At 38.7% G+C, this 27,457-nt stretch overlaps 2 protein-coding genes and 2 long non-coding RNA genes across 8 annotated transcripts; all 4 read left to right on the plus strand.

The window, feature by feature from the left end:
* The first annotated feature begins 222 nt into the window (after window positions 1-222).
* On the plus strand, window positions 223-2,439 carry LOC131312899 (uncharacterized). Of its 2 annotated transcripts, XR_009196010.1 has the most exons (3): window positions 223-990; window positions 1,743-1,832; window positions 2,211-2,439. It is a non-coding gene; the product is annotated as an uncharacterized LOC131312899 (long non-coding RNA). The 2 variants fall into 2 exon arrangements; XR_009196009.1 differs by having other exon boundaries at window positions 1,743-2,439.
* A 2,708-nt stretch (window positions 2,440-5,147) lies between these two features.
* Window positions 5,148-11,359, plus strand: LOC131312898 (F-box protein CPR1). Of its 4 annotated transcripts, none has more exons than XM_058340915.1 (3): window positions 5,148-6,357; window positions 7,331-7,411; window positions 11,056-11,359. In XM_058340915.1, the coding sequence occupies exons 1-2, from the start codon at window positions 5,231-5,233 to the stop codon at window positions 7,368-7,370; spliced, it is 1,167 nt and encodes a 388-aa protein (XP_058196898.1). In that variant the 5' UTR covers window positions 5,148-5,230; the 3' UTR covers window positions 7,371-7,411; window positions 11,056-11,359. The 4 variants fall into 4 exon arrangements, with proteins under 4 accessions (XP_058196898.1, XP_058196897.1, XP_058196896.1 ...); XM_058340914.1 differs by having other exon boundaries at window positions 11,059-11,359; XM_058340913.1 differs by having other exon boundaries at window positions 11,074-11,359.
* Window positions 11,360-17,616: 6,257 nt separating this feature from the next.
* Window positions 17,617-26,766, plus strand: LOC131312900 (E3 ubiquitin-protein ligase UPL5-like). The gene is made up of 3 exons (XM_058340917.1): window positions 17,617-19,584; window positions 23,834-24,423; window positions 26,215-26,766. The coding sequence occupies exons 1-3, from the start codon at window positions 17,796-17,798 to the stop codon at window positions 26,476-26,478; spliced, it is 2,643 nt and encodes an 880-aa protein (XP_058196900.1). The 5' UTR covers window positions 17,617-17,795; the 3' UTR covers window positions 26,479-26,766.
* Window positions 24,430-25,575, plus strand: LOC131312901 (uncharacterized). The gene is made up of 2 exons (XR_009196011.1): window positions 24,430-24,867; window positions 24,910-25,575. It is a non-coding gene; the product is annotated as an uncharacterized LOC131312901 (long non-coding RNA).
* Window positions 26,767-27,457: the final 691 nt, after the last annotated feature.

Below are 27,457 nucleotides of genomic sequence, written 5' to 3' on the forward strand. Positions count from 1 at the left end.
TGAGCTTGGGCAGCCTCTCTACTCTTTGCCAATTGGTTTGGAGTTGGATGCTTTAACATCGATCATGCCGTTGAACTTGACCACCCTTTGAAGTCTAGGGACTTTGGTACTGAGGTTTTGGGCTCTTGTGATGGTTTGGTTTGTTTGTATAACGGTGAAGAAGATATTTCTATTTGGAACCCATCGACCGAAGGTACCAGAAGTTACCGGTAGAAGAGATTGAATTCCCTGATTTCTTTACCAGTTGCCAGTATATAATTTACGGTTTGGGGTATGATCCGGTTACTGTTGATTATAAGGTAGTGAGGTTTATTCAGTTTTATGGTCAAGATGTTTGGGACTCTTTTGACTCGGAAGTTAAGGTCTATAGCATGAAGTCTAACTCGTGGCGAAGGATCCAGGATTTCCCATATTATCTTCGTTACAAGCGATGTTATGGTGTGCTTGTTGGGAGCGCTTTACATTGGGTTGTGAGTCGAAACCCTGAGTCAGATACTGCTAATTTGATTGCTGCGTTTGATCTCACCACTGAGGAGTACCTGTTAGTGCCGCAACCTGAATTTTCTAGCAAGGATTTTCATATGAATATAGGGGAGTTGGAAGGGTGTCTGTGCATACTCTGCAATTATATTCAAAAACGAGTTGATGTGTGGGTGATGAAGGATTATGGAGTGAAGGAGTCGTGGACGAAACTGTTTTCTGTTGCACAACCAGCAGTGATTAGATCTTTTGAATTTGTATTCCCTTAGCTTATTCAAAGGGTGGTTGTGACGTCCTATTGGTTCAAGACAATAAGAAGCTTGTTTGGTATGATGTCGAACGTAAAAAAATTAAGAACATCAAGGCTCCTGGTATACCAAAGTATTTTGAATCATTTGTCTGTGTGGAAAGCCTTGTTCCACTCAGTGGGGGAGGTGAAACTTGTGGGAAGAGTCATGACATTAAAGGGAAGAAGAAGAAGAATACACCAAAGAAGAATGAGAAGAAGAGGTAAATAACACAAGTCATTCTTGTTTTCAACTGATTTCTTAAATATTGTTGTGTGTGGCAGTCGTGAATTGACTATTGTTTTATTTTGATATTAGGATTCCTCAATTTCTTTTGAGTGGATTAGACTGCTAACGTGAAAATGTGCTAAGGTGTTGTCAACGTATCAGGAGTTACTTTGCTTCCTGTTTCCTTACATATATACTGATATCATCACAAAAGATAGTCTTCAACTATGTAGTATAGACTATATAGTGATACATACACAATCCTCCAATCTATCGTAACTTGCGTGGGAATTTTTTGCTGGTTCATAGGTGGTTTATTCCATATCCTACCTGATTTCGTTTCCTTCCTCCTGTACTATTTTTCATGTTCTTTAAATCGTTAGCAAAATCAAGTTGAGGAGTTATGGCCTATATAACGGCATTCATACTTGGCCTTTTACATTCTAAAATTGTCGTATGCATAAATGCTTGTGGGTTTTATTTGTAGACCTTGCTAGATGACACACCATAAGTATTTGTAGACCTTGCTTGTGGGTTTTATTTATTTGTTACCATGACATTATGAGGATTATGATCTTAAGTATTTGGCTGTCTTCTGACTTGCAATGTTTCTGTAGTAGAGAGATAGATTGTCTTTTGTAAAGTAGCAATCTGCATTGGGTATTGAAGTATTTTGTTTATTTGCTTCTGCGTTACTTACATTTTAACTTTTTGCCTCAAATTTTCTCTCTCTCTTTTTGGTTTTAGAGATGATTTCCTGTCGAAGGGGTTCAAACTGGTGCTTAAGGCAAGTGAAGGGAACTGGAAATGAAGCGAGAAGTTATATTGGTAAGTAAAGTATCTGCTTTGTGTGTCGTACACTGCTATCATCATATATCCAAGTCATCTTACCTACATTGGGCGTGGCTTTCTTTCTGTTTCTATTTTTTGTATTTGTTATTTTTGTTTGCTATTGGTGGGAGGGCCTTGGCTATATTGGCTGGTGCATCTATATCACAAGCTATTGCAGTCTGATTTTTTGAGCTGTAGGTATATAAGCAGAACCAATTTGAAGATGGAGTGGTGGGACAATATTGAATTATTGATGCATCTTGAACTTCTTTCTTCCTTACTCCTTAGTACTAACCTTGAGTGTATCCTATGCCCTTTCATTCTTTTATTGATAATAACATCACTAATTGTATCCATGTCAGGTTAAGTTGGAACATTGGAGAGATGTTACGAGTAGATAATCGAGCATGTGACATGTAACTGAGGATTAGAGTTTCAAGGGAAAGAAAGAAAACTAATGAAGGTTTCTCCGAAGATCACATTTATGTTTCTATCCTTGTATTGTCGTGTAAGTATTTGCTTAGAAGTACAGTGGACAATTGTAGAAGTAACCTATCCCTTTTTCATCTGGTGAAAACGATGAGCGATGAATACTTTGCCTAATTTTACTTTGAAATCTACATGGCTATCTTTTGCAGTTAACGGATCCCTTTCTTGTTTGAAAGGCGTGGTATTTTTTTTTCCCTTGCCGTCTGCTAGGTTTTGTGATTGAATGGTTGTATCTAAGGAGTCTGTGTTAAGGGCTCTAGCCTCTACATGCAACGGATTCTCCTTGAATTTTTACAACCCGAGTTCATTGTGTAGCTTTACATGTCTAAAGCCTTCATGCAAAAAATTAGTTTGATTGAATATCGATAAGTAATTGATTCAAATTATTTTAATAACAAGAAGAATTTAACGATTATTTTTATGTCTGATCAAACCTAATTTTTGGCATGGATAGTAATCGTGCCAAGACCTATAAATTTAACGATTTTGATTGTCTACATGTGTAGTAAAGCTCACTCTAATTTGGTGGTTAGCGTGCGATTGAGAGGTGTGTAAGTAGACTTACCCTTTTCAAAACGTTAAAGTTTCACCACACATTACGAGCACCGATGTACATACTTAATTTCACAAGAGTCCTGCTATCGGAAGTTCATTGGGCTTTCATTAAGCTAAAATGATAACAGTTACAAACTCCTAACACTTTTTACACTTTTCTAATATATTCACACTTTCATACACTTTTCATTACATTTCAATAGTACATTTTTTCAACATTAACAAAAGCTTACCGAACTCTTTTTTTAGCGTTTTCCATCTCACAAAACCCCAGCGGATAATTAAATTAAAGTTTAAACATTGAGGTTTTGTTTGGAGGTTAGGAAAGTGGGAGAAAATAAGAGACAGGAAAATGGGAGAAAATTGAAAGGAAAATTGTACTATTCACACTTCTAAATTTTTCTATTTTGTCTTCTGTTTCTCTCCAAACTAAATAATGGAAGAGATTTTTTTTTAATTTTCCCTTCCTTTCTTTCATTTTTCTCAAATTCCAAACAAAGCTGGAGGAAAGGACCTAGGGGTGAGCAAAAAATCTGTCAAACCGTGAATCCAGTCCAAACTAATCCCAACCGAAAGATTTGGTTCGGTTTTTTAGTAGTGTGGTTTGGTCATAGTTTAAAAAAATTAGAAACCGCATTATATGGTTTGGTTTGTGGATTCATGTTCACGGTTATGGTTTCAAACCGATCTGAACCGTATAATATATATATAATATATATAAAATAAGTTGGTTGCTACCATGCTGCTATTGCTATTTTGCTACCTCATTTCAATTCTATAGTTTTAGGAATTATCTTTGGCCCAAACTAATCCAAACCGAAAGATTTGGTTCGGTTTTTTAGTGGTGTGGTTTGGTCATGGTTTAAAAAAATTAGAAACCGCATTATACGGTTTGGTTTGTGGATTCAGTTATGATTTCAAACCGATCCGATCTGAACCGTATAATATATACTTTATAAAATAAGTTGGTTGCTACCATGCTGCTATTGCCATTTTGCTACCTCATTTCAATTCTATAGTTTTAGGATTTATCTTTGGCCTTTCATTTGGTTAAACTATCGTAAGATGTTTAGTAGGTGATATTCTTAGTTGGTTCATTTTAGTGACTTACCAGTATTTCATTTTATTAGTTTGAGGCAAATGTTGGTACTTTACTCTTAAATTAGTTGGTTGATGTTAGTTTGTTTTGGTAATTTGAATGAAATTAATTTTAATATAAGTTTTTTTAATTTATCTTCGAAATTTTAAGTACTTCAAATAGTTTTTGAAGATGATAGCTTAGTTCAAAGCAAACCATGGTTAAAACCAAAACCGAACTGTAGTTTAATTGATTGGATTGGTTTGGTTCTATGCCTATTGTGGGTTGTTTGATTCTGTAAATTTATAATCCGTAAGTATTAGTTTGGTTCTTGGTTTACTATAAAACCGAATCAATCCGGATCATGCTCACTCCTAGAAGGACCTAAACAAAAAGGATGGAGAATGTTTCAATACTTGCCTATTCAAGCCAACAAGTTGCGGTGTCTTAATGAAGTCTTTTTTTTTTTTTTTTTGGGGGGGGGGGGTTTTCATTCTTTTCAAATTGTTAATCGCACCCTCAAAGAAAATGCGGAAATCAATACGGATGTTGTTTTGACACTTTCCAAATTATTACTAACTTTGAAGAGTGCAAAAATTTTCTGGTAGGAGTATGATCAACAATTTAGAGAGTACGAAAATCAAGGACCCGGGGACCCTGCCGAGCGGCACCCCTGCCGAGCGGCCAATCCGGCCGTTCATCTCGGAATCAACGGCCCGAATCGAAACATCTTTTTCCTTTTCTTTTTCTTTTTTTTTAAATCCGTTCGGTACCTTTACATCCGGGCCATCCAAAACACTTTTGGACGGCCGAGATGCGCTCGGCACCGTTGCCAAGCACCTCTGCTTGGCAGCATCTCCCAATCCGAAAAAAATCAACCCACTTCTTTTTATCCGGTCAATAATGAAGTCATTTTCAACTCGGGGTCACACACTTGGGCCCCGTTCTAGAACACCTTTTTAAAAAATAAATACTTATTTCACATTTTCAAACTCAAAAATAATGTAAATAAAAAAAATATTTTTTATTTTTTTTTTTGCACTGCATAAGAGATCTCGATAAGATCTATCAAACGAGATCCATATTGCTAGAAAAATAATTTGCATAAACACATTATTTTTAGCTTAAAATTACATTTTTAAAAAAAAAACTTATTTTTTGTTCCGGAACGGCCTTGGTCATATATGCCATATTGCCATATATATGCCCCTCAACGTTTCGCTCTCTGTTCAAAAGTTGAACTCCCGAAAACCCAAATCGAGAGGGAGATTGAGAGAGTGACATGGCGGTTTTTCCCTTAGACGTGATCGTGGAGATACTATCGCGACTTCCAGTGAAACCGCTTTTGCGTTTCAGGTGCGTTTCTAAACCGTTGTGCGCTCTTATAGACAGTCACGATTTCATCAGATCGCACCTGAAGCTTTCGGACGAAACCAGAAACCATCTCAGCCTCATACTCTGGAGTCGTAGCCTGTATTCTGTGGACTTCGCTTCACTGGATAATGCCGTAGAGCTTGACCATCCTTTGATATCTAGGGATAACCGTACCGAGGTTCTGGGATCTTCTGATGGTTTGATTTGTTTGATTAATTGCCCAGATATGGGCCCTATGGCTATTTGGAACCCATCGACCAGAAGGTGCCACAAGTTACCAATTTTAGAATTAGAGTCACTGGGCCAGGTTACCGCTGAAGATGATATGATTTACGGTTTTGGATATGATTCAGTTAATGATGATTATAAGGTAGTGAGCATTTTTCAGATGATCGGAGATCGTAAGGACTCTTTTGTCTCTTTTGTGAAGGTCTACAGTATGAAGTCTAATTCATGGGGAAGGATCCAAGATTTCCCATATTGTCATCCTTATAAGTGGCGTTGTGGCGTGTTTGTTGGTAGTGCCTTACATTGGATTGTGAGACGAATGCCCGAGGATACTGCTAATCTGATTGCTGCATTTGATCTTACAAACGAGGACTATAAATTAGTGCCGCAACCTGAATTTTCTGACAATACTTTTCACATGTATATAGCGGAGTTGGGAGGGTGTCTATGCATACTTTGCAATTATGACCCAGCCCGATTTGAGGTCTGGGTGATGAAAGATTACGGAGTCAAGGAATCGTGGATTAAACTGTTTTCTATAGCACAACCAGAAGAGATTAGGTCATTAGATTTTGTGGTTCCTGTAGCTTATTCAAAGAGTGGTTGTGAAGTCCTGTTGGTTCAAGAGCATTACAAACTTGTTTCGTATGATCTCGAGCATAAAACAATTAAGAAGATTAACATTCTTGGAATACCGAATGAGTTTGACTTAGCAGTATGTGTGGAAAGCCTTGTTCCACTCAATGGAGGAGGTAAAACTTATGGGAAGAATCAGGGACATGAAAGGGAGAAGAAGAAGAAGAAGAGGTAACTAGTACAAGACATTGTTCTTTTCAAATGCTATCATCAATGTTGTCATATTCGTGGCTGTTGTGATTACAATACGAGTATATAACATCTGGACTTCTTTGTATTTCTATTTGATTAGACTGCTAATGTGTTGCCAATGTATCAGGAGAATTAGTGGTTTAGTACTTTGCTTCATGTTCCCTTCAATACCTTGCCATTATTCCATAAGTTAGTGTTTTTTTTTGGGTAAATACCATAAGATAGTGTTCCTCTAACAAGTACAAATAAATGAAGAGAGAAAGATTTTAGTGTCCAATGTACAATGTACGAGCCTTGTGTTTGAATATGCTCTCAATCAATACATGATATCAAGGAAAAATTTTAGTTGGCACGGAACTATGTTAGCTCATTAAGGTGGTCTATCCCATACTCCCCAGTGGTCTCCCCCAATCCTTTTCTCATTCCTATAATTTGTTCTATGATATTATTCCTTATTTGAATTGTAACAATAATAACAAAACCCATGTAGTCCCCAATCATTGGGGATATGGGCGGGGGAGGATTGAAGACATACCTAACCTTTGGCAATATGCACAAAGTGGTTGCTCTCAGAATACTACTGAAATAGTGGCCCCCTATACCTGTTTGTAAGCAAAAGAAAAAAAGTTTAGGAATTGTGCCATAGACAACAACCCTCATCCTTATTCATTCTTAGATTGCCCTATGCATAAATGTGTGTGCATTTGGGTTGTATCGGAAGACCTTGCTAGATTACGCCATGAAATTTTGATTACCCTGATAGTATGAGGTTTATGACTCAAGTATCTGGCTTTCTTTTGGTTTGACCTGTTTCTTTATTGTCTTCTATAAAGTATAGGTATATCTGTACATGCATTGGGCACCAAAGTCTTGTCTTTTTTTTTTTTTTTTTGCTTCTTGATTTCTTATCTTTTGATTTCGTGCCTCACAAATTCTCTTTGGTTTGATTTAGGGACGATTTCCTGTCAAAGGGGTTCAAACTAGTGCTTTAGGCAAGTGAAGGGAACTATAAGTGAAGCCAGAAATTATAGTGGTAAGTATCTATTTAGTGTGTCGTAACATTGCTATTAGAACATATCATCTACAATTGGTGTGGCTTTCTTCCTGTTTTCTTTTTGCTTTTTCCCAATTTTTTGCTTTCGTTCTTTTGTTTCCAATTGGTAAGAGGGGCTTGGCCATATTGGCTGGTACAATAATATCGAGAGAGAAAGCGTAGATATTTTGATGGGGAGGAGAGGCCATTGTTTTAAATTAAGAGTCTTTTGGTTAATACCTTGGTTAATTGGGAGTCGAGGGAGAGTCCCTATATTGAATCTATTCTTTGGAATCATTTTTACGTTTCCAGGCACTTTTCCAAACTGTTTTGTCCTCTTACAGACAGTCACGATTTTATCAAAATCGCATCTGAAGTAATCGATGAAAATGAAAATACATCTTAGCCTCATACTTGGTAATTGTAGCCTATATTCTGTAGACTTTGCTTCACTGGATAATGCCATAGAGCTTGACCACCCTTTGATGTCTAGGGATTACTGCGCTGACTGCTGAAGTTTTGGGATCCTGTGATGGTTTTATTTGTTTGAATAATTGCTCAGATATGGCTTATTTGGAACCCATCGACCCGAAGGTGCCACGAGTTACCATTTTTGGAGATCAATTTATTGGGCTATGGTACTGTTTTTCGAGTTCATAGGAATCGTAGATATTTTGATGGGGAGGAGAGGTCTTTATTTAAAATGAGTCTTTTGATTTCTACTTGGTTTAGTTGGGAGTCAAGGGTGTGCAACCCTACTTTGAGTCAATTTTTGACTTGTTAGATATTTTTGGGATATAGAGGGGTGTTTAGATCCTTGTATATTTTGAACTTTTGTTTTTACTCCTTGCTTTCTTTTGTACATGGGTGGCATCCCCTTGGATGCCTTTTCAATAAAGCTTTTTACTTATAATAAAAATGTTGGAGATGGTGCAGGCTCTTTTGGTTCTTTCGTTAAGGTCTATAGTATGAATTTTAATTCATGGCGAAGGATTCAAGATTTCAATTATTATCATCCTTTTTAAGTGGTGTTGTGGGTGCTTGTTGGTAGTTCCTTACATTGGGTCATGAGAGAGAGGCCTGAGTTACATACTGCTAATTTGATTGCTTCATTTGATCTTAGAGACAAGACAATCGATTAGTGCTGCAACCTGAATTTTCTAACAAGAATTTAATATGAATATAGTGAAGTGGGGAGGGTGTCTATGAATTTGCAATCATAACCAAGTTCAAGTGGATGTGTGGGTGATAAAAGATTATGGAGTGATGGAATCATGGAGTCAACTGTTTTTTGTAGCACAGCCGATTAGGTCATTTGAATTTGTAGTTCCTTTAGCTTACGCAAAGAGTGGTCATGAAGTCCTATTGGTTCAAGGAGATAACACGCTTGTTTGGTATGATCTCGACCATAAAACAATTAAGAAGACAAACGTTCGTGGAATGCTGAATGAAATTTGAATTATCAGCATGTGTGGAATGCCTTGTTCCATTCAATGGAGGTGGTGAAACTTATGGGAATAATTAGGAATTTGAAAGGAAGAGAGGTAAATATTATAAGCCATTGTTCTTTTCAAATGGTATCATCTTTGATTCACTATTGCTATTAGAACTGTGGCTCATATATTAAGTATGAAGAGATACTAGGGAGTTCTAGAAAGAAGGCCAGATGCTGGAGCGGAGCGACGGCATCTGGCCCATCGCCGATGATCCAGTGGAAGTAGATTGGGCCGAAGGCCCAGGCATTGCGTAATTGGGGGGTGCGGGGGGCTACGCCCCCTGCGGTATGGTACGGTATCGTACAAGGGTATTTTTAGGATACAGGCCAAATCTGGTTAGGGTTAGAATAGAGTAGGTATAAATACTTTATGTTGTAAACCCTACTCCATACTGTGATAATAAAGAACAGCAGCCGCTCTCGCTCCCGTGGACATATCCAGTTTTGGGGAACCACGTATATATCTCTGTGTTGATTTTTTTACTGTTTATACTCGTATATCGTGCGTGTGTGTGACGATCCTAACAGTTGTCATATTCACGGCCGTCGATATTTGAATATGACATCTGGTGTTTTCTGTATTTCTATTAGATTTGCCTGCTAATGTATTGTCAATGTATCAGGAGAATTAGTAGTATTTTGGTTCTTGTTTCCTTAGATTCCTTGCCATTGTTCCATAAGATAGCCTTCAACTAATAAGCACAAGTAAATGAAGTGAGAAATATTTTACTGTCCAATGTAACGTATACAAGCTTCATCTTTCTATATGTTAATCAATGCATTTGATCAAGAAAAACTTTAAGTTGCCATGGGAATTATGCTAGCCGACCCCAAGTGATTGGGACATAAGGTTCGGTTTGGTTTGGTTGTGGGAATTATGCTAGCTCATTATGGTGGTTAAACCCAATATCCTTTCCTCCTTGTTAGATTTTGGCACTCCTCAAATTGATATGGAATTGATTTTGGCACTCCCCAAATTGATATGGAATTGATTTTGGCACTCCCTTAAGGAGTGTTGTTATCAATTTGGGGAGTGCCAAAATCAATTCCCTAGATTTTCTATGATAATATTCCTTACACAAATTGTAAGCAAAAAACAAGTTTTGGCATTTTGGCATAACGACGACATTAACCTTACGCATTCTTAAGATTGTCCTATGTACAAAAGCGCTTGTGGTTGTGGGTATTATCGCTAGACCTTGCTAAATAACCACTATTACCCTGATAGTATGAGGAATCGAGGATTATGACTCAAGTATTTGGCTTTCTTATGGCTTGCACTGTTTCTGCGCACTGAATTATTTTGTTATTTGCTTCAGCATTAGTTACCTTTTATATTCAGATTCTTGCTTCAAATTTATTGGTTTGTTTTAGAGATAATTTTCTATCGAAGGGCTTCAAACTGGTGCTTTAGGTAATTGAAGGGAACTGGAAATGGAGTAAAGAAGTTATAGTGGTAGTGAAGTAGTATTACTGTGTATTGTGCTAAATTATCCGTTACGCTGCTATAGTGCTATTAGCATACTGCATATATTCAAGTCATCTTCTCGACATTGGGTGTGGCTTTCTTTCTGCTTTCGTTTTTTTTCTCTTTTTCTTTTGTGCTTTTTGTTGCCAATTGTAAGAGGGGGGCTTGGCTCAGTGTTCTAAATGGCGGCCTGCCGCCATGATTATACCCCTCGGCGGTTCATTAGGTGACCAGGGAGATTAGGCGGAGGTGAAAGGTTGGATTCGAAAGCAAGCCCCCTGCTTTCCCTGCCTCTTTTACTTGTTTATTGACCAACTCATTTTATCACATCCAGAATTTATTCCACAAGAAATTCATAGAAAAAAATTGAAACATATTTAAAAAAAAACATAGAATCTCTCGGCGGCTGCCTAGGCGAGCTAAGCGCTTGGCTGTGGGTCGCTGCCTGACTAGCGCCGAGCCCCTTTTAGAACACTGGCTTGGCTATATTGGCTGGTACGAAAATATGGCAAGCTATTGCTGTCTAATTTTTCTAGCTGTAGCTATATTATTAGAGACTAGTTATCTGCATTGAAGATAGAGTGGTGGGAAAACATTGATGCATATTGGACTGCTTACTTATCAATAGCCGCCTTAAGTGTATCGTAGGCCCGTTCATTCATTTATATATAACATCAGTAGTAGCCTTATCCATGTCAGGTTTTTTGTTGGAACAATGGATCAATGGGGCGAGTATATAATCGGGCATGTTGCAGAGTACTGACAATCGGAGATTTTGGGGAAAGAAAGAAGACTAATGAAGGGTTCTCCAATATCATAAATATGTTTCTATCAGTAATTTTTTTTTATGCATGTGTTGTATTAGAAGTACAGTGGACAACTGCAGAAGTTAACATATTCTGTTCTTGTTTGGCGAAGGCGATGAGCTATTAATACTTTGCATAATTTTGCTTTGAAAATATAAGCAGTCAGCTTTTGCAGTTGACGGGTGGCCCCTTTCTTGTTTAATGATAGGTACGGGTGCTATTTTTTCCCTTTCAGCATCACTAGTTTTGAATGGTCGTTTTTAAAGAGTGCGTTTACTAGGAGCCGTTTCGGAACAGTATCTACCTTCGTTGCATACTACTGCTTAGCCTTCAAACCTCGCCTTCAAATAAGGTTGAGAAAAACCCCAAGCGTAGGGCTAGATCGTCGGTAGCATAATAAACCGGTAAATCCGGGATCGTACCCACAGAGAATTTGAATATAGCTTAATTGGATTGTAGGTTTTATATGATGGATTGTGGCGTTTAAGACGGCCAACTTGGTTTTGCTTTGAAAGGTGAAAATTGTCAAGGCAAAAGACTAGGAAAACGCTTAATTAACTTAAAGGAGGCAAGTCTAGGAATCGTCTAACCCTTGACAAAGGATGTTACCGGTTCTCAATTTAACTCAGGCGGGAGCCACGACCGCGTGCTCACGCCCGGAAGATTTAGCTTTAAAAGACTACGTTTATAGAAAGATGTGATTAATCGGAATTAAATCAACCTATTTTTGCTAATGTATCTAACACGTAGGAGGCCACGAGCCCTCAATATGCCGTTTGCCAAGACCGCTTGACTAAACGACATACTAAGGAGTTAACACCCCTCGCTTAGACCAAAATGGCTAGGTTAATGAAATTTCGAAAACCATGATTTTAAGTCCGAAAGTTTGAGAACAAAATAACCACCTAAGTACTCGGGAAAGATTATCCCGAGACTTGGCCTAACGACTACTCACACATAGCTAAAGCATAAAAGAAAGCATAACAACGAGACATGACTTTTAACCGATAAAAACGAAAACAAACTTGATATTATAAAAAATCTAGTCCGTAGGAACAACTTTAATAAACGAGAAATTAACAAACGAGAATTACTTACTTGAGTTCTAAGAGATTACGCTTGAAAAGCTTAAAAGAGCATTAATGGAGGAAAAAACTAAAGTTAATAAATAACTAGATACAAAAGAGAGAGAAGAGACCCCTATTTATACACAATGGGTTTCTCTCTCCTCAAATATCTAAAAACATACTATTAAAGGCAAGTATTCCATAAATAGAAAGCCCAAAAAGTAACAAAATATCTGGCCGAGAGCTCCCCGTATCGATACAAATTATGCAAAGTATCGATACCACATCGTTAAGCTGACAAGACCAATTTCCCGTAACAATCCCGTATCGATACAGATTATGGCCGTATCGATACGGGACTCTCTGCTTGGAAAGATAACCAACGCGTATCGATACGGTCCAAAATCCGTATCGATACGGGGAGCTTATCTCCAATTCTTCAGGCCAGATCCCAGACTTGGCACCCGACGACCGTTGGCTTGCCCGATGCCTCTTGCCTTCGTTCTTTGGTCACTTTGGCACAAGTTCCACCGGGCGATGATTCTTGAACTAACTCGGGGGTTGGCTTTGCACTCAAAATACGCCTTTTAAGGGCATTTTGCCTGAAACACTTAACAAACTACCTTACGAGCAATATTGAATAAAAACGACAAATAATAGCTAAAAAGACTTTTAACTAACGGACTTAAGCACCACGATCAAGCAATCTTAGGTGCTTATCAACTACTACTCTTGGATTCTCCTTTGTTTTTGAAAAGTTCCATGAACTGGTTGGGAATGCTCATTACGGAGTGACTTGGCAAAAAAACCTTATTCAGTCCTTATATCGAGGACGATGGGGTTGTAACATAATCAATGAGGCTTTGCTCCGGTCGACAGCTTTGTCAACACGGCTTCAGCTCTGGTCAACAATTTGTTGGCTGTGTACTGGCACTTGGAAGACAGTCGAAGCTTAGGGCGCCTTTGGCGTGCCAAAACAACAATTGAGTGTACATTTCAACTCCGATTTTGACTCGATTATTATGACCATTGGTCCCCTTTCGTCCTGATTGTTCGACTTGGTATGATGTTGAGCATAAAATAGTTAAGAATATCGACATTGTGGTCTAATTCCCCAATCATCCTTTTCATTCTGAAATGGAGATCTCCAAGAGGAAAATGATTGCGAGGGAGGAGGCCAAACTAATTCCAGAAGGGAAGAAGAAAAAGAAGAAGAGAAAAGAAGAAGAGGTATACCCACAGTAGAAATGCTATATACTAAAAAATAATTCTCGGAAAACAAACTGGAGCAACCAATCGTTAACGATGTGGCCTCCACATCACCAAAATTGGCACTTTGGTGCCAGCATTTTTGTTGCATACTATTTTCCAGTAAAGATTCAGCTTTGTTTACTAAAAAGTTTCCTATAATACGACCCTTCCTCCCATGGCATAACATGGGTTTGCCAAAATTTTTGGGCAGTGACCTTTTCTTTACAGGTAGAGGCTAAAATGCATTTTTGGTTTTTAATGTTAGAGAGCAAAATGCAAAAGTAGGGGGAGATGAGCGTGCATGTACCTCTAAAACACTTTTTCTGTTGCAAAACGCATTCTGCAAATACCTTCCAAACACCATTTCAAGTTCAATAATACAAACATTTTACCCAGGTTCAATCCAAAAAATGGAGGCTCCCTAACGGGAGGTACAATCTAGTTTTCTAAATGTCCAGTTTCGTCCAGTTTTGGGCCTTTGGGGGCTCCTCCCGGGCCGACAACAATGATCGGAATCGTTCATTTTGTAGAGCTTGTTGAGTATGTGACCAGCTACAAAAAATTAGCTTGATCGAACATTGATAGATACATAAACGAAACACATATGTACAAGAAAAATGAGAGGACGAAAATTAAGTTGAAACTCATAATTGTCTGTTTATATACTTATTGAAAGCTAATTTTTTGTTTGAATGACATACTCAACGAGCTTTACAAATGAATGATACCGATCGTTGTTATGGGCCTGAGAGGGGCCCAAGAGGCACAAAGGCCCAAAACTGGACTAATTACAAAATGTATCCTGTAATTTATTTTCCATCTATTTTTAGAATGTTTGTTTAGGAAGTAAATAATTGATATTTTGTATATTCTAATACTTGTTTCCACTAATGTTTTTGGTAACAAATTGGGCCAAATTTGCATGTTGTTCACACTAATTGATATGTTATGCATCCCCATTTTTTCCATTTACAATTTATTCATTAGTGTGAACAACTTGTGATTATGGATGAATAATGTGGTGTTTTCACTAATATTTTTGTTTAACAAATTGTGCCAAATTTGCATATTGTTCACACTAATGAATAAGTTGTGCATCACCATTTTTTCATATTCACAACTTATTCATTAGTGTAAACAATTTGTGATTATAAATGGATTATTTATTAGTGTGAACATCCCAGTTCCTCCTGACTAAAAAAGACTTTGCGCATATCTTGGTCTCTTAGGTGGTAGCAATGTTGAATTATCTCCCCATTATAATTTTGTTCTCTAGAAAGGACATGCTTAACCCGTTCAGCTAAGGTTATTAATATTTTTCTAAGTACTTATTTTGCTTTACGAAATATGTCATTCACTCACAATACATTTCCTTTAATTCAAAAAATAAGTACTTTTACCTTAGCAAAACGGGGCTAACTAGATAGTTGTTGCCATTGTGTTCAGAAAACCCTCTTAACCAATGAGGTCAATTAGTTAAGCAAAAAGTTTTATTCCTATCAAACGATGATAGGAGTAGCATTTTTCAATGCTGGAGAGTATGAAGATTCATTCCTCCATATTACATTGTAGTTGTGCCACCCTTATCAACTCTTTTTGATTTTTTTATTGGGTTTCCATAAGATCTATGGTGAGATTTATGTTATAAATGAAGACCTAATTTTTTTTAAATTTTTTTTGTCAAAATGATTGAAGTTTTATTGATAGAGATAAAACCATACAAATCAAAAGAAGCTGTCATCCTCAAAGAGAGGGTTGGACAGCCGTTTGGGCAAGTAGGCTTTCCAAATAGAGACCCCTACACCTCCAAAACCAAACCCTAACGGGCCACACACTGAAGCGGACAAACCCAATGCGCTTGACAACACAAAACTCATGCACACAGAAACCAACATACCAAACCACCAACGGAAAACACCCACAAACGGAATGAGAAAGTCCTGCGCTGGGGAGAAGGACAAAACCCTAACCCTAGGAGCAACCTTCACCATCGCCGTCACACCACAAGACCACCATCTTCGTGCAAAAGCCACCAAGCCGTTGAGCAAGCCACCACTATCAGAACCGCAGCCACTCAAATGCCATCACCACCATGACCCTTGAAAAATGCCAAAAAAGACAGCGATGTGCAGTGGAAAAAACTACCACTGCTGCTACGGTACTGCACGAGGACAAAACTAGTGCGTAGTGATGAGGCTCCACCCTTCCCTTGGTAAGGGCAGTGAGGAGAGAGAGATCCATGATCTTTGGGGTGGAGGAGAGAAGAGAAAACAATGGAGTAAGGAAAATTCCTAATAAGTAAGATGATGATCTTCTAGTCTACGCAAGTATTATTAATATTTTTCGACAAAGTCAACGGACCAAAAGAGTTTGGTGGGTATTTTGACCACTTCGACCTCCATAGAAGTATACTGCTACCCAAGTAATTAAAAATTGAAAATTCAGTTACTATTGGAAATTTACTTCTCTCTTTATCCATTGTTTCCTTGACCATAGTTATTCAATTGGAAGTATTAGTCCAATTCAATAATTTTGTTCCGCAATTTCATCATCCAAATTTTCAATCTCCATTCCACCTTTGGATACAAATTAGGAGATTGTGTATTTTTATCTCAAATCCTTCATTGAGAGTTAATGGATTTAATTCTTTTATAAATTGAGTTTTTATCAGATTATGAATTAAACCCAAAGACCCTTTAATATACACACTATTGCACACATGCTCGCATATTTTTGTGGGATCATGTGCTCTTTTACACACATGTTTTGTGTGTGTCCGTCCGTGTAAGATTGTTGATAAATAGCAACCCTTAGAAATATGTAGGACCTGATTGTTATTTTCAAACTTTTTGAACAAAATAGAATATGAGCGCTGCTATTCGTAGCCATTTATTTTCTCCCATAACTCGTTAAAAATTTCTAATTATACTTGACAGTTAGTTACCGAAATTGAGATATATTTTCAGCATCCAATTACCGAAATATAATATTTTTTTCAACAGCTATTTACCGAAAATGTATGTTCGGCAGTTGTTTACCGAAAGTTGAACATATTTTCGACATGTAGTTACCGAAATATAATCTTGTTTTCAACAGCTATGTACCGAAATGTTATGTATGATTTTCAACAAACATTTACCGAAATGTAGTGGGTTATGAGAGAAAATAAAGGGCTGCAGCGCCCTATAATATTTGTTTTGATAATAAGAAGTGATGTTTCGATATTTCAACTATAAAATTAAACATCCCTTCCTCGAAGACTATTCCCAAACAAAACACCAGAAAGATACTCTATCTCAAATTTTGTCCACATTTACTATTTCGGACATCTCAAAAATTTATTTATATATTTAAATATCGGAACGGTTCCGAAAATAACTAATTAGACACATAAAAAAATACCTCATAGTTTCCGATCAAATTTTGATAATTCGACCCGCTTAATGTGATCAGAACGTGATTTTACAGGTACGCGCGAAAAATTAGCCAAAAAAAAAGATCAGAAAATGCTTGATCTGAGCAGTTTTTAGCTTAGATTTGATGAACGGTTCAATTAAAAACTGCTCAAAATAAACAGTTTCCGGTCATATTTTTTGCTAATTTCTCTCGAGCACCCTTAAAATTACATTCTGCACACATTGAACGGTTCGGATGATAAAAATTTGATCGGAAACTATGAGATTGAGATTTGAAGTATTTTTTTAGGTACTTTTTTGGATGTCCCTTGAATTGTCCCGTTTAACTATATAACATTTCTTATATGCAATAGTATGAATTTTAATTATTCCTCTTAAATGAAGTTTTCAACTTCGTAGATTGAAAACATATAGTATGTAATTTTAAAATAACACGCATACCCAAAAATGGACAAAAAATATTTCTCTTTTCACACTTCAACTTTTGATGACCGCCCTCCGATATAGTATCTCTTACCACTCCAATATTTCTCTTTTCACAGTTCACGTTAATTAAGTAGAAGGTGAAGAAAATTAAATTCACGTTAGATGCATTCGCATTCTTTAACAGTTGAATTTCAAGACGGCAGCAGGTGCATTTTAGTAATTTGACATAGCGTAGCTTTCCCGACTATTTCTAGCTCATCTTCGCAACATTTGTTCCTCTCTCTCTCTCTCTTCGCCGTCTCTGTCACTCCCCTCCCTCCTCCTCCTCTTCCTCCTCCTCCTCCTCTCTCTCTCTCTCTCTCTAAAGATTCAGTCCTCAAATTCACCTCCTCGACTCAACCTCGGGTTCCGTTTTCATCGATGGACTCACTCCATCCCTAATCCACCTCCCTTCAATGTCTCTCGTGATCGAAGGCGTACACCAACAACAACAAGGCCTCGATCGCCTCTCCTCCAAGCGCAAGTTGGACGACTATGGCTCCACCGACGACGACGACGACGACGACGACCAAGACTTCTTCCCGTCCGACCTAATCTCCGTCAGGATGCGCAAGGACGAACCCTACGCCGTCAACTCCACGTCATCGGCCAATCACGTCATCACTCCACCTCACCACTTCGAACCTAGGGTTTCCTACGCCGAATCGCCACTCCAATTCTTCGTCAGGATGATCTCCGAAGGCACCCTAGTCCTACACGCCAACTCCAAAGACACCGTCAAGTCGATCCACGAACGGATTCAATCGGTTACGGGGATACCGGTAATCGAGCAGCGTTTGATTTACCGGGGTAAGCAGCTCCAGTGGGAGAAAACCCTGGGCGAGTGCTCGGTCCAGAACGATGCCGAACTCCAATTGGTTGGGCGAATGCGTAGCACTCATCACCCGCAAGCTTGGCAGGTAATCGACGAAACCGTTTCGTTAATTTGCCGGCTGTGTAAGGGTCAAGGCTTGCTTTCTGTAGAGCAGGTCAAGTCTAGGATAACGGAGTTTTTAAACATGACGCCTAGGAACGACAGCGAAAAGGCTGTCAAGCATTTCCAGGTGTTTTTGTCTGCGAGCGTGCCGGCTGTGCTGGTTATGCTGTATATGTCGCCGTACGAGGGTAATAAGGACTGTGCTGAGGAATTGATTCGGCAGTTTGTCGATTCGAGTGAGAATGGGTTGCCGAAAAATGTACACTCGCTCTGTGCACCTGTGGTGTTGGAGTTTTGTAAGTTACTTGGTAGAGCTGCGGATAATGATCCTTTGTATTCCTTGTGTAGGAGTAGTCTTGGGTCAATGGTGGAATGCATTGGGATTGGTCGGGGGTCGAATAACGGTAAGAGCAGTGAGGAGGAGGCATTGATTGTTGTGCAAGAGATTTACCCGTTTGTTTTAGAGCTTGCAGCTAAGTTGTCTAAGGATCTGGTGTCAAGTATGGAATCATCAACGAGTTCGGGGCCATTGGCGAGTGATGTCCGTGATTTCACAGCATTCTTGGCCCCCCTGCGTACTGCAATTAAGGAGCAGGTGGGTTTTCGGCATTCAGTATTGAGTCCTGGTGAAGGTGACTATAGCCTTCCCTGTTACGGTGAAGAGAGTAAGTTTCTTCATGCTATTTTTACAGACTTATTTGGAAAAGTGGAAACGTGTCTGGTGAAAATGGAGGAGTTCTTGGTTATGAAAGAGAAAGGGGAAGTTGAATCCATTGGTCAAAGATGGTGCCAGTGTCTTGCTATTTTGAAGGAATTGAATAGTATCTCGGAACTTTATGAAGATACGAAAGAACAGTTCTGGACAAATTTGAGGCATAGAAAAGTTTCCATGTGTTATCTCATTGTTAGATATGCCAAGAGAACTGAGGATCACGAATGGCTTCTTCAGCACAAGGATGTGACAGATTTTGAATCTAGGAGGCATTTAGCTTTGATGATGCTTCCCGAAGTGAAGGATGAGTACGACGAGCTTCATGAGATGCTGATTGATAGGTCACAACTGTTGACAGAATCATTTGAGTACATTGCACATGCAGACCCTGAGACGTTACGTAGTGGTTTATTCATGGAGTTCAAAAACGAAGAAGCTACAGGGCCTGGTGTATTGCGAGAGTGGTTTTTCTTGGTATGCCAAGCAATATTCAATCCACAGAATGCCCTTTTCGCAGCTTGCCCAAATGATCGGAGAAGATTTTTCCCCAATCCTGGTATGTGTTTGCTGTGAATAATCCATGCTTTCTTTATAACATATTTATATTATATTACATATAAAACCTTGCTTGTTCTAAAGTATTATTCTGGAGAGTGTTAAAAAATGGTCATGATACCCCATGTTGCGTTGATTTGTTCTCTTGTTACTGGACCATGATACAAGCACAGATTTTACGACTTTTTATCAATAATGAATGAGCAACGCTATAATTTTCTGAAAATGATGAGTGCGACATTCTATTCTGTTTAGCTGAGCATACAGATGTTGTGATAATATGTTCAATGGAGCTTTATGTTGGATGTTATGTCTCTAGAAAAGGTGCATGCTTTATGTGATAGGGCATATTTTTTGGCTTACAAAGCATAGGCGATCACATGTTTAAGATAAACTGGTTTAGGTTATTCGAAGATTGGAAATGATGAGAGCTAGTGTTTTAAATGGCGAAAGGCGCACCGGTCCTCTGGGGCTTTAGCGCGCGGCGCGTGCTTTATTGATGTGAAGCGCAAAAAAAAAAAAAAATCTTCGCAATGAGGCAAATTTTATTAGAACAAGTTTTCAACACAAACAGACACTTGTAAAACTTTCAAATGTCATAAAACATAACATGTCAATGGTTATTGTGTGGATCAACCTTTTTGCAATACTTCCAACCAGAGTCCTTTTTATTAGAATTTTCAGATGTCATCTACAAATAACAAGTACAAATAAATACAACAAATTGCACAAATACTTTAAATAGAGCTGGAAACAAAACAAAAAAGAAGAAGCAGGTGAGCGTGACTGGAAAAAGAAAAAAAGAAAGGGGGGGTCCTCTTACTTGAAAAAAAAAGAAAAAGAAAAAGAAAAGGGGGGTTGTGACCGGAAAAAAAAGAAAAAAGAAAAAAGAAAAGGGGGGTCCTGCCGTCCTGGACAGTCGGTGAAAATAGAAAGAAAAGGAGGAAGGAGAAGGTGAGAGGAGGAAGAGAAGGAAGAAAAAGAAGAGAAGAAGCAGCAGACATGGGATGGTGAGAGGAGGAGGAGGAGGAGGAAGAAGAAGTAGTAACTGTTACCTGGAGACTAGAGTAGACGATCAGAGAGGGAGAGGGAGACCGGAGAAGAAGAAGCAGCTGCTGCTGCTGCTGCTGCTCGTCTGAGACTCTGAATCGTTGAAGAGGCTGCTGCTCGATCTGGTTTGTCGATTGAATAGGGCTCCCATCGATTTAAAGGAAGAAATTATTCAGTACAGCGCGAACGTGAGATCAATTTTTACCTCAGAGCAAAAGGCGCGTGCCTCAGCGCCTTTCTTGCGCCTTTGTGTTCTGCGCTATAGCCCACAGTTCCGAAGCGCAAACCTTGCACTGCGCTGTGCCTCGCGCTATAGCGCGTGCTTCATGCGCTTTTAAAATCACTGATGAGAGCATTGTAAAAAACCTAGGATGATGTAACACATCTGGTTGGTAGTTGAAGATCTATAGTTAGTTAGAGATTATGAGTAACAAAGTAAACCCTTGGAGTTAGAGACTGGAGATGAACCACCAAAAGTAAAATGCATACTAGAATGTTAGGAAGTAGGGAAAGTTTAAGTATGTGGAAGGTGGTAGATTGGACCCCACTAGAAGTCTCTTTGTCTTATGGGGCAGCCAAATGGACAGAAATTCGGAAGGGCGGGAGGGGGGTGGGTATTCTTTGAGCTTTGTGGCAATTCCGACCAAGATTTTTGTCACAAGTGTGGCCTTTGATGGGAATATGGTCTAAGATATTCACAGATTGACCATTGGTGGGGAGGCTACGTTGGAGGACTCCGTTTAGGGGGAATAATAGTGTTGTATATTTGTCTTTGGAACGAAGCCTAGGATTGAGGGACGGGATAGTTGGTGGACCTTTTGGATGGGCTCTATGGTTTGCCTAGTTTGAGCAAGGAGAGCATCTGGTGAATTGGGGTTTGGATGCTTACTGGTTATTCCGTGTTCTACTTGGGTCTTTGTAGGGATCATAAGCCTTTAGTTCCTTGGAAGGCCATTGTGGGGACTCATGCCCCTCGAAATGTTGTTCTTTTTCATGCGGTGTGCAGCCCAATACAAATGGTTGTGCAAAAGTGTGATCACGTGATCCAGGTAGAGAGCTAATGACCAAGAGTACATTCCTCAATTGCGACATTCTGCACTTTGCTCCCAACTTTTTGAAATGCCAAAATAGGCGTTGGATGTTTAAGGAAAATTGGGAGTCAGCATTTACATCTTCTCCATTGTTCATAGTCGATGTCTTTTTAATGGTATGGTGAGTGCCATGCGTAGGAATGACAAATCTCACCCGAAACCGATGGATCCCTGAAACTATCCGCATCGATCATGGCAATTTTTACTAGATCTTTTGACCGTGGATTCAGTTTTGGTTTTTTAATTTGAAAAATTCAGTGGTTACTGTACTGATTCAGTTTTATGCAAACCCGAACAAAAACCGTGTTATATATGTGCATAAATGCCCTTGTATGTGTATACACCAACACATGATGCACCGAGGGTTAAGTTCAGTAGTTCACGGGGATTCAAATAGCCTGCACTAGGTACGGGAAAAACTGAACCTATCCAATTTCCGTTGGTTACGGTCTAGGAGAAAAGAAACCTGTCGGGTTTGGTAGTAGTTGCAAAATTTGGGTTTCAGATCGGTCTTGTCAAAAACCTGGGCTGAACCGACCCATTGTCATTCCTACATACTCCTATGTAGATGTTTAAGGAGCATTTTTGCTAGTCCTTTTGAATTGGGAGTCCAGGGAAGGAATCCCTCTCTTGAGCAATTTTTGGATTTTGTAGAGCTTATGTTCACATGGCGGTGTATACAGCTAATGGTTTATGGCCTATTTCTGTATACAGTTTGCATCTGCGATGTTTCATACATACAGACATATGTTTGTAGGTATGCTTGTATGTATATATTCTACCTTTGATCTAAAATGGAAGAGAAAAAAGAAAACTAGCATTATTGTGGGTGGTTTGTTCATCTTTTGTCCTTGATGATATGAAAAGTAGCAGATAACCAAATTCTATTGTGAGGGCGTGCATTGAAGTGTATTATCTACTCTCTTGTCTTGACAAGTATTTTTTCGACATTAAGGGTATAGTCTAGACAAGTTCAAGTTTGGGGCATATTCTAGTTCTAGACAAGTTCAAGTTCAAGATTACTCTACAGAGTGAGACCCCCAAGGTTTCCTCATGTTGGTAGTACGCTTCATGGAATACCTCGAGAGCTATTTGGTAGATGGGCTTCTCTTAACCTATTTTTTTCCCCATTGAAAACAAAGAAAGGGAGGAAAATCAAGATAAAAGAATGATGAAACCCTAATAAACTCCATAGAGAAGAGCTTCTCTTCTAAGCCTTCACTCACCTAGCTACGAGCCCCATGTTAAATATGCCGAGAAGGGGAAAAAAGAAGTAAGGTTTACTTCGGATTTTGTTAGTTTCCAACTAAGCAAGAATTGACACTGACCTCTGTTAATTTCCAAATATGCAGCTATCTCCCTCTAGCTGTTCAGCATCAAGTTGCACCATTATCATTGGTTCTCGAGTGTGTATTTTCAGGATGTAACATGGATTTTATTAGTTTCCATTTGATTTTATTAGTACCATTGGTTCAAGTGCGTATGACTGTAATTCTACGGCCCCAGTCTGGAACTACCCTATCCATCTGAGCACAACATCTGAAGTTAGGTAAGCTGTTATCATTTCCACCTTGCTTGGCTGCTCTAATCTTTGCAGTGGCAACCAATGGCTCCTTTGGTAGGAGAGAAAAGAGGAGGAACCCGTGAATTTTGTATTTGACTTCCTTTTCAGTTATTTGGTTTGTTTTGTGGAAAAAAAAGATAATTTGAACTCTATTGAAACCTAAAAATAGTTTTTATTGATTGGGACTTAAGGCTTGGTTTGGTTTGAGATGTTTGTACCTTCGTTTTCTCGTTGACAACACTAGGACCTTTGCAAAAACCCTCCTGTCCCGGCCTTATTACGCAACTACAAGCACCATGTCTTAAATTAGCCTTCCTAAGCTTGTACTTACTTTCTTGCTTCTTTAAGTAACAAGGATATGTTTTCATTCAGTATATGCAGTTTTTATCATCTAAAGGTAAAAGTTGCTCCTAAATTATGTTAGAGAAAATGCAAGTTATGCACATTCAACACAAGTGTTATCAATTTAGGGATTCTCTCTCTGTTCAAAAACTTGCATGGTTGCACCCACTGTTCTACACGTAATACATTGTGTTCTTTTGCAGCATCCAAGGTAGATCCCATGCACCTCGAATATTTTAGGTTCTCTGGCAGGGTAATTGCCCTAGCCTTGATGCATAAGGTGCAAGTTGGCATCGTCTTCGATCGTGTGTTCTTTTTGCAATTGGCTGGAGAGTCAGTTTCTTTGGAAGACATTCATGATGCAGATCCATGCTTGTACAATAGTTGCAAGAAGCTTTTGGAGATGGATGCTGAGATGGTAGATTCTGATGCCCTGGGACTGACATTTGTTCAAGAAGTCGAAGAGTTAGGAAGCAGGAAAATTGTGGAGCTTTGCCCTGGTGGGAGAACCCTTGCTGTAAATAGCCAAAATAGGTACGAGTATGTTTCTCTTCTGATTCAGCATCGATTTGTAACATCGATTCTTGATCAGGTAGCCCTTTTTGCTCAAGGGTTTTCTGATATTCTTTGCAACGTGAGGCTCCGGAAATTATTTTTCCAAAGTTTAGTGCTAGAAGATCTGGATTGGATGCTGCATGGGAGTGAAAGTCCTATTTCAGTTGAGGACTGGAAGGCGCATACCGAATATAATGGCTACAAAGACACTGATCCACAGATACTCTGGTTCTGGAAGGTATGTGCCTGCACGATGGTTGTTTTACTAAATCTGCAATGTTTAACTTTTGAAGCACATTTAGGGTCCATTTGGAATGTAGGGGAGAAAAGAAACGAAATGATTAGTGTTTCTCACCAAAGCTCACCACTTTTGGTGAGAAATGGAATGGGGCTTTTATGTGTATCATTGCTCTTCATAACTTCATTTCTCACAAAACAAACAAGTGAGGGTTTCTTATCCATCCATTCCTCATCATTTCTCACCAAATCTCTCAAGCCAAATGGGATTTCTTTTCGCTTGTGTTCCCCTCACCCCCGTCCCGAAGTATTCAGAAAGTGCAAACTTGGATTCTTCTGTTGATAGATATCTTTTGTTTTCCCTCCTTGGTGGGTAAAAATGCATGGCTATGGTTGCTTCATGAATAATTTGCTTTGGCACCAGAGGGAACGCTGATTGTGTAATGTTGTTTTAACTGCATTAATATCTTATACACCCCTAGTTCAGACCATCATATTTGCGAAGTGTTGGCCAATATGTGGTCATCCTCCTTAGAGTTGAAATTCGGGATTTGAGGTACCACAAGTCAAATTCTATATCATTTGGTGTTTCTTTTGTCTGTGGCCCTTTCTTGTAAATATGTTATTGCCTAGGCGGATAAGTACTTAGTTTTTAGCCCCAAGTGACTTGTAGCCAATGTTCTAAAAGTAGCTAGGCAAGCCAATTAATCGGCAACTAGAGATTAGTCAGTTTTTCTTCTTTTTTTTTTCTTTCTTTCTAATTTTTTAAAACTATTCTTCTGAGTAAGTAGGCTTATCCAAGTTGAACAATACATTAAACAACATCCATATAATTTCACAAGAAACAGAGTCTTGTACACATAAATTTACTTTATTCTGTATAGTGTAGATGCATACATTAATAACGATTTAGGTTTAGATATACGTCATTTATATGGTATTGTAGACGTATATATTAGATCTAAACTACACTACAACCCCTATAGTATATTACTACAACATTAACCCCTTTGATTTGCAAAATTACATATTTAACTCACAATTAATCATGCCTAGCCGCCTAATTCTCCAATTAATCCTGCCTAGCTGCCTAATTCTCCTTTTAATCCCACCTAATCCTGCCCAGCCGTCGCCTAGCGGATCACCACCTAGCGCCTAGGCACCGACTTTTAGAACACTGCTTGCTGCTTGGAAAGGTTAGAGTTGTCTAGCTTTTGTTTGAATTGATTGCTTTTTTATCTTTCATTACAACAGTGTAGCATCACATGCACACCATGGACTGTGACATAGGACGACTACGTGAGCAACCTTATCGATGTGTTCAAATACCGACTGATGAAGGACGTTAATGATTGCAAAATGATGCTACCTACGTAGGCTACGTTGACTTTATGATGGCCTGAAGTTCTAAATAATTGTCCGTTTAGGGTCTTAGCTGGTAATACTCCTTGAAGGGATTAAAAATAGACAGCAATAGCTGAATATGCAATGTTTTTGAACTGTGAAAAGGTTAGAATTTCAAAATATGACTATTCATAGTCAATGTCGGTTAAGTACAAGGTCAACTCCCTTTTCTGCATGCTTTGATTTTGGAATATAGTTTTGAAAAGTAAACAAAAGCTCAGATTACGTCTGATCTCTGGTTAACAGTTTGAGAAGCTTACGTTGACATCAGTTCATTTTGTCATGCCCAAAGCCTCCTGGGTGAACTATGTATGACTTATGGGATCCAATTCCATGTTTGATAATACATCCATCATAGGATCATATTAACCTTAAATAAATCTTGCAGATTGTCGAGGAAATGTCAGCAGAGCAGAAAAAGGTCCTCCTCTTTTTCTGGACTTCAGTTAAATACCTACCGATAGAGGGTTTTGGTGGTTTGGCTTCTCGACTACACATATACAGATCTGCCGAGTCCTATAATCGCCTCCCTTCGTCTCACACGTGCTTTTATCGACTTTGTTTCCCACCATATCCATCTATGGTGGTTATGGAAGATCGTCTTCGTGTTATAACCCAGGAACATGTTGGCTGCAGCTTTGGTACTTGGTAAAGTATGGACAAGATCAACAATTTTTGGACAAAAAAGATTTAAAAAAAAGAAGATAAAAGGGTAAACTGATGGTTGCACATAAAACATTTGTATGCAGCTTGTGTACAAAGTATAGGCTAGTGTCAGCTGTGTTGTTATTTATTGTAATATGTAAGAATTTGCTGTCAGTATCTTGTTTCTCATATGATATTTGTAATTTCTCATCTCTTTTCCTCCTTGACTGTTTGTTGGGTATAGTTTAAATAGAAAAGCTGAGGAGGGGGAAAAGTTCCCCTGCTTTGATGGGCCCCTATTTGTCCATCTATCCTTTGTTGCTGTATGAAGTTTGATGAAATTATCCCTCGAAGATTTTCCTTTCTGGAAGGCGAAACTTTTTCGTTAAAGTCTTAGACGAATTACCTACATAATGTGAAGAACCTATCAGGGAGCTTCTCTAAGCAGCAGTCTCGTCTTTGCTAAGCGTCTTTCTATACAATTATGTGTATGGCCCATAAAGAAGTCAATAGGTGATTGAAATTTAGTCCATTTGCACCATTGTAAGTGTGTTTCTGTACAATCGTGTAGTCCTTTTTGCACTATTATTTGTGTCTTTCTACGCAATAGTGTAGGGCTCATGTAGAAGCTGATATGAGATTGAGATTCAGTCCATTTTGTACCATTGAAGTGTTTTTCTAGGAGTATGTAATTGTGTATGGCTCACGAAGAAGTCTACATGGGATTGGGATTATGCTCCGTTTGTTTCGGGCGGAAAACATTTTCTTCAATCCAACAAAGAAAAGAAAAACTGAGGAAAACATATTTCAAAGTCTAACAAAAAATGAACCAATTCAGCTGGAAAATGATTTCAAGATTTTACAGGGGGATGACACCTTCCGTCAGTATCGTGCCTTTTCAAACCATAGACCAGGTACCTCTTGAATCTCGACTAAACATATTCTCTCAGCCAAACTCGCTCACTCTCTCTTTGTACGTATCGTTC

This window comes from Rhododendron vialii, chromosome 13a, assembly GCF_030253575.1.
Source record: "Rhododendron vialii isolate Sample 1 chromosome 13a, ASM3025357v1".
NCBI lineage: Eukaryota > Viridiplantae > Streptophyta > Magnoliopsida > Ericales > Ericaceae > Rhododendron > Rhododendron vialii.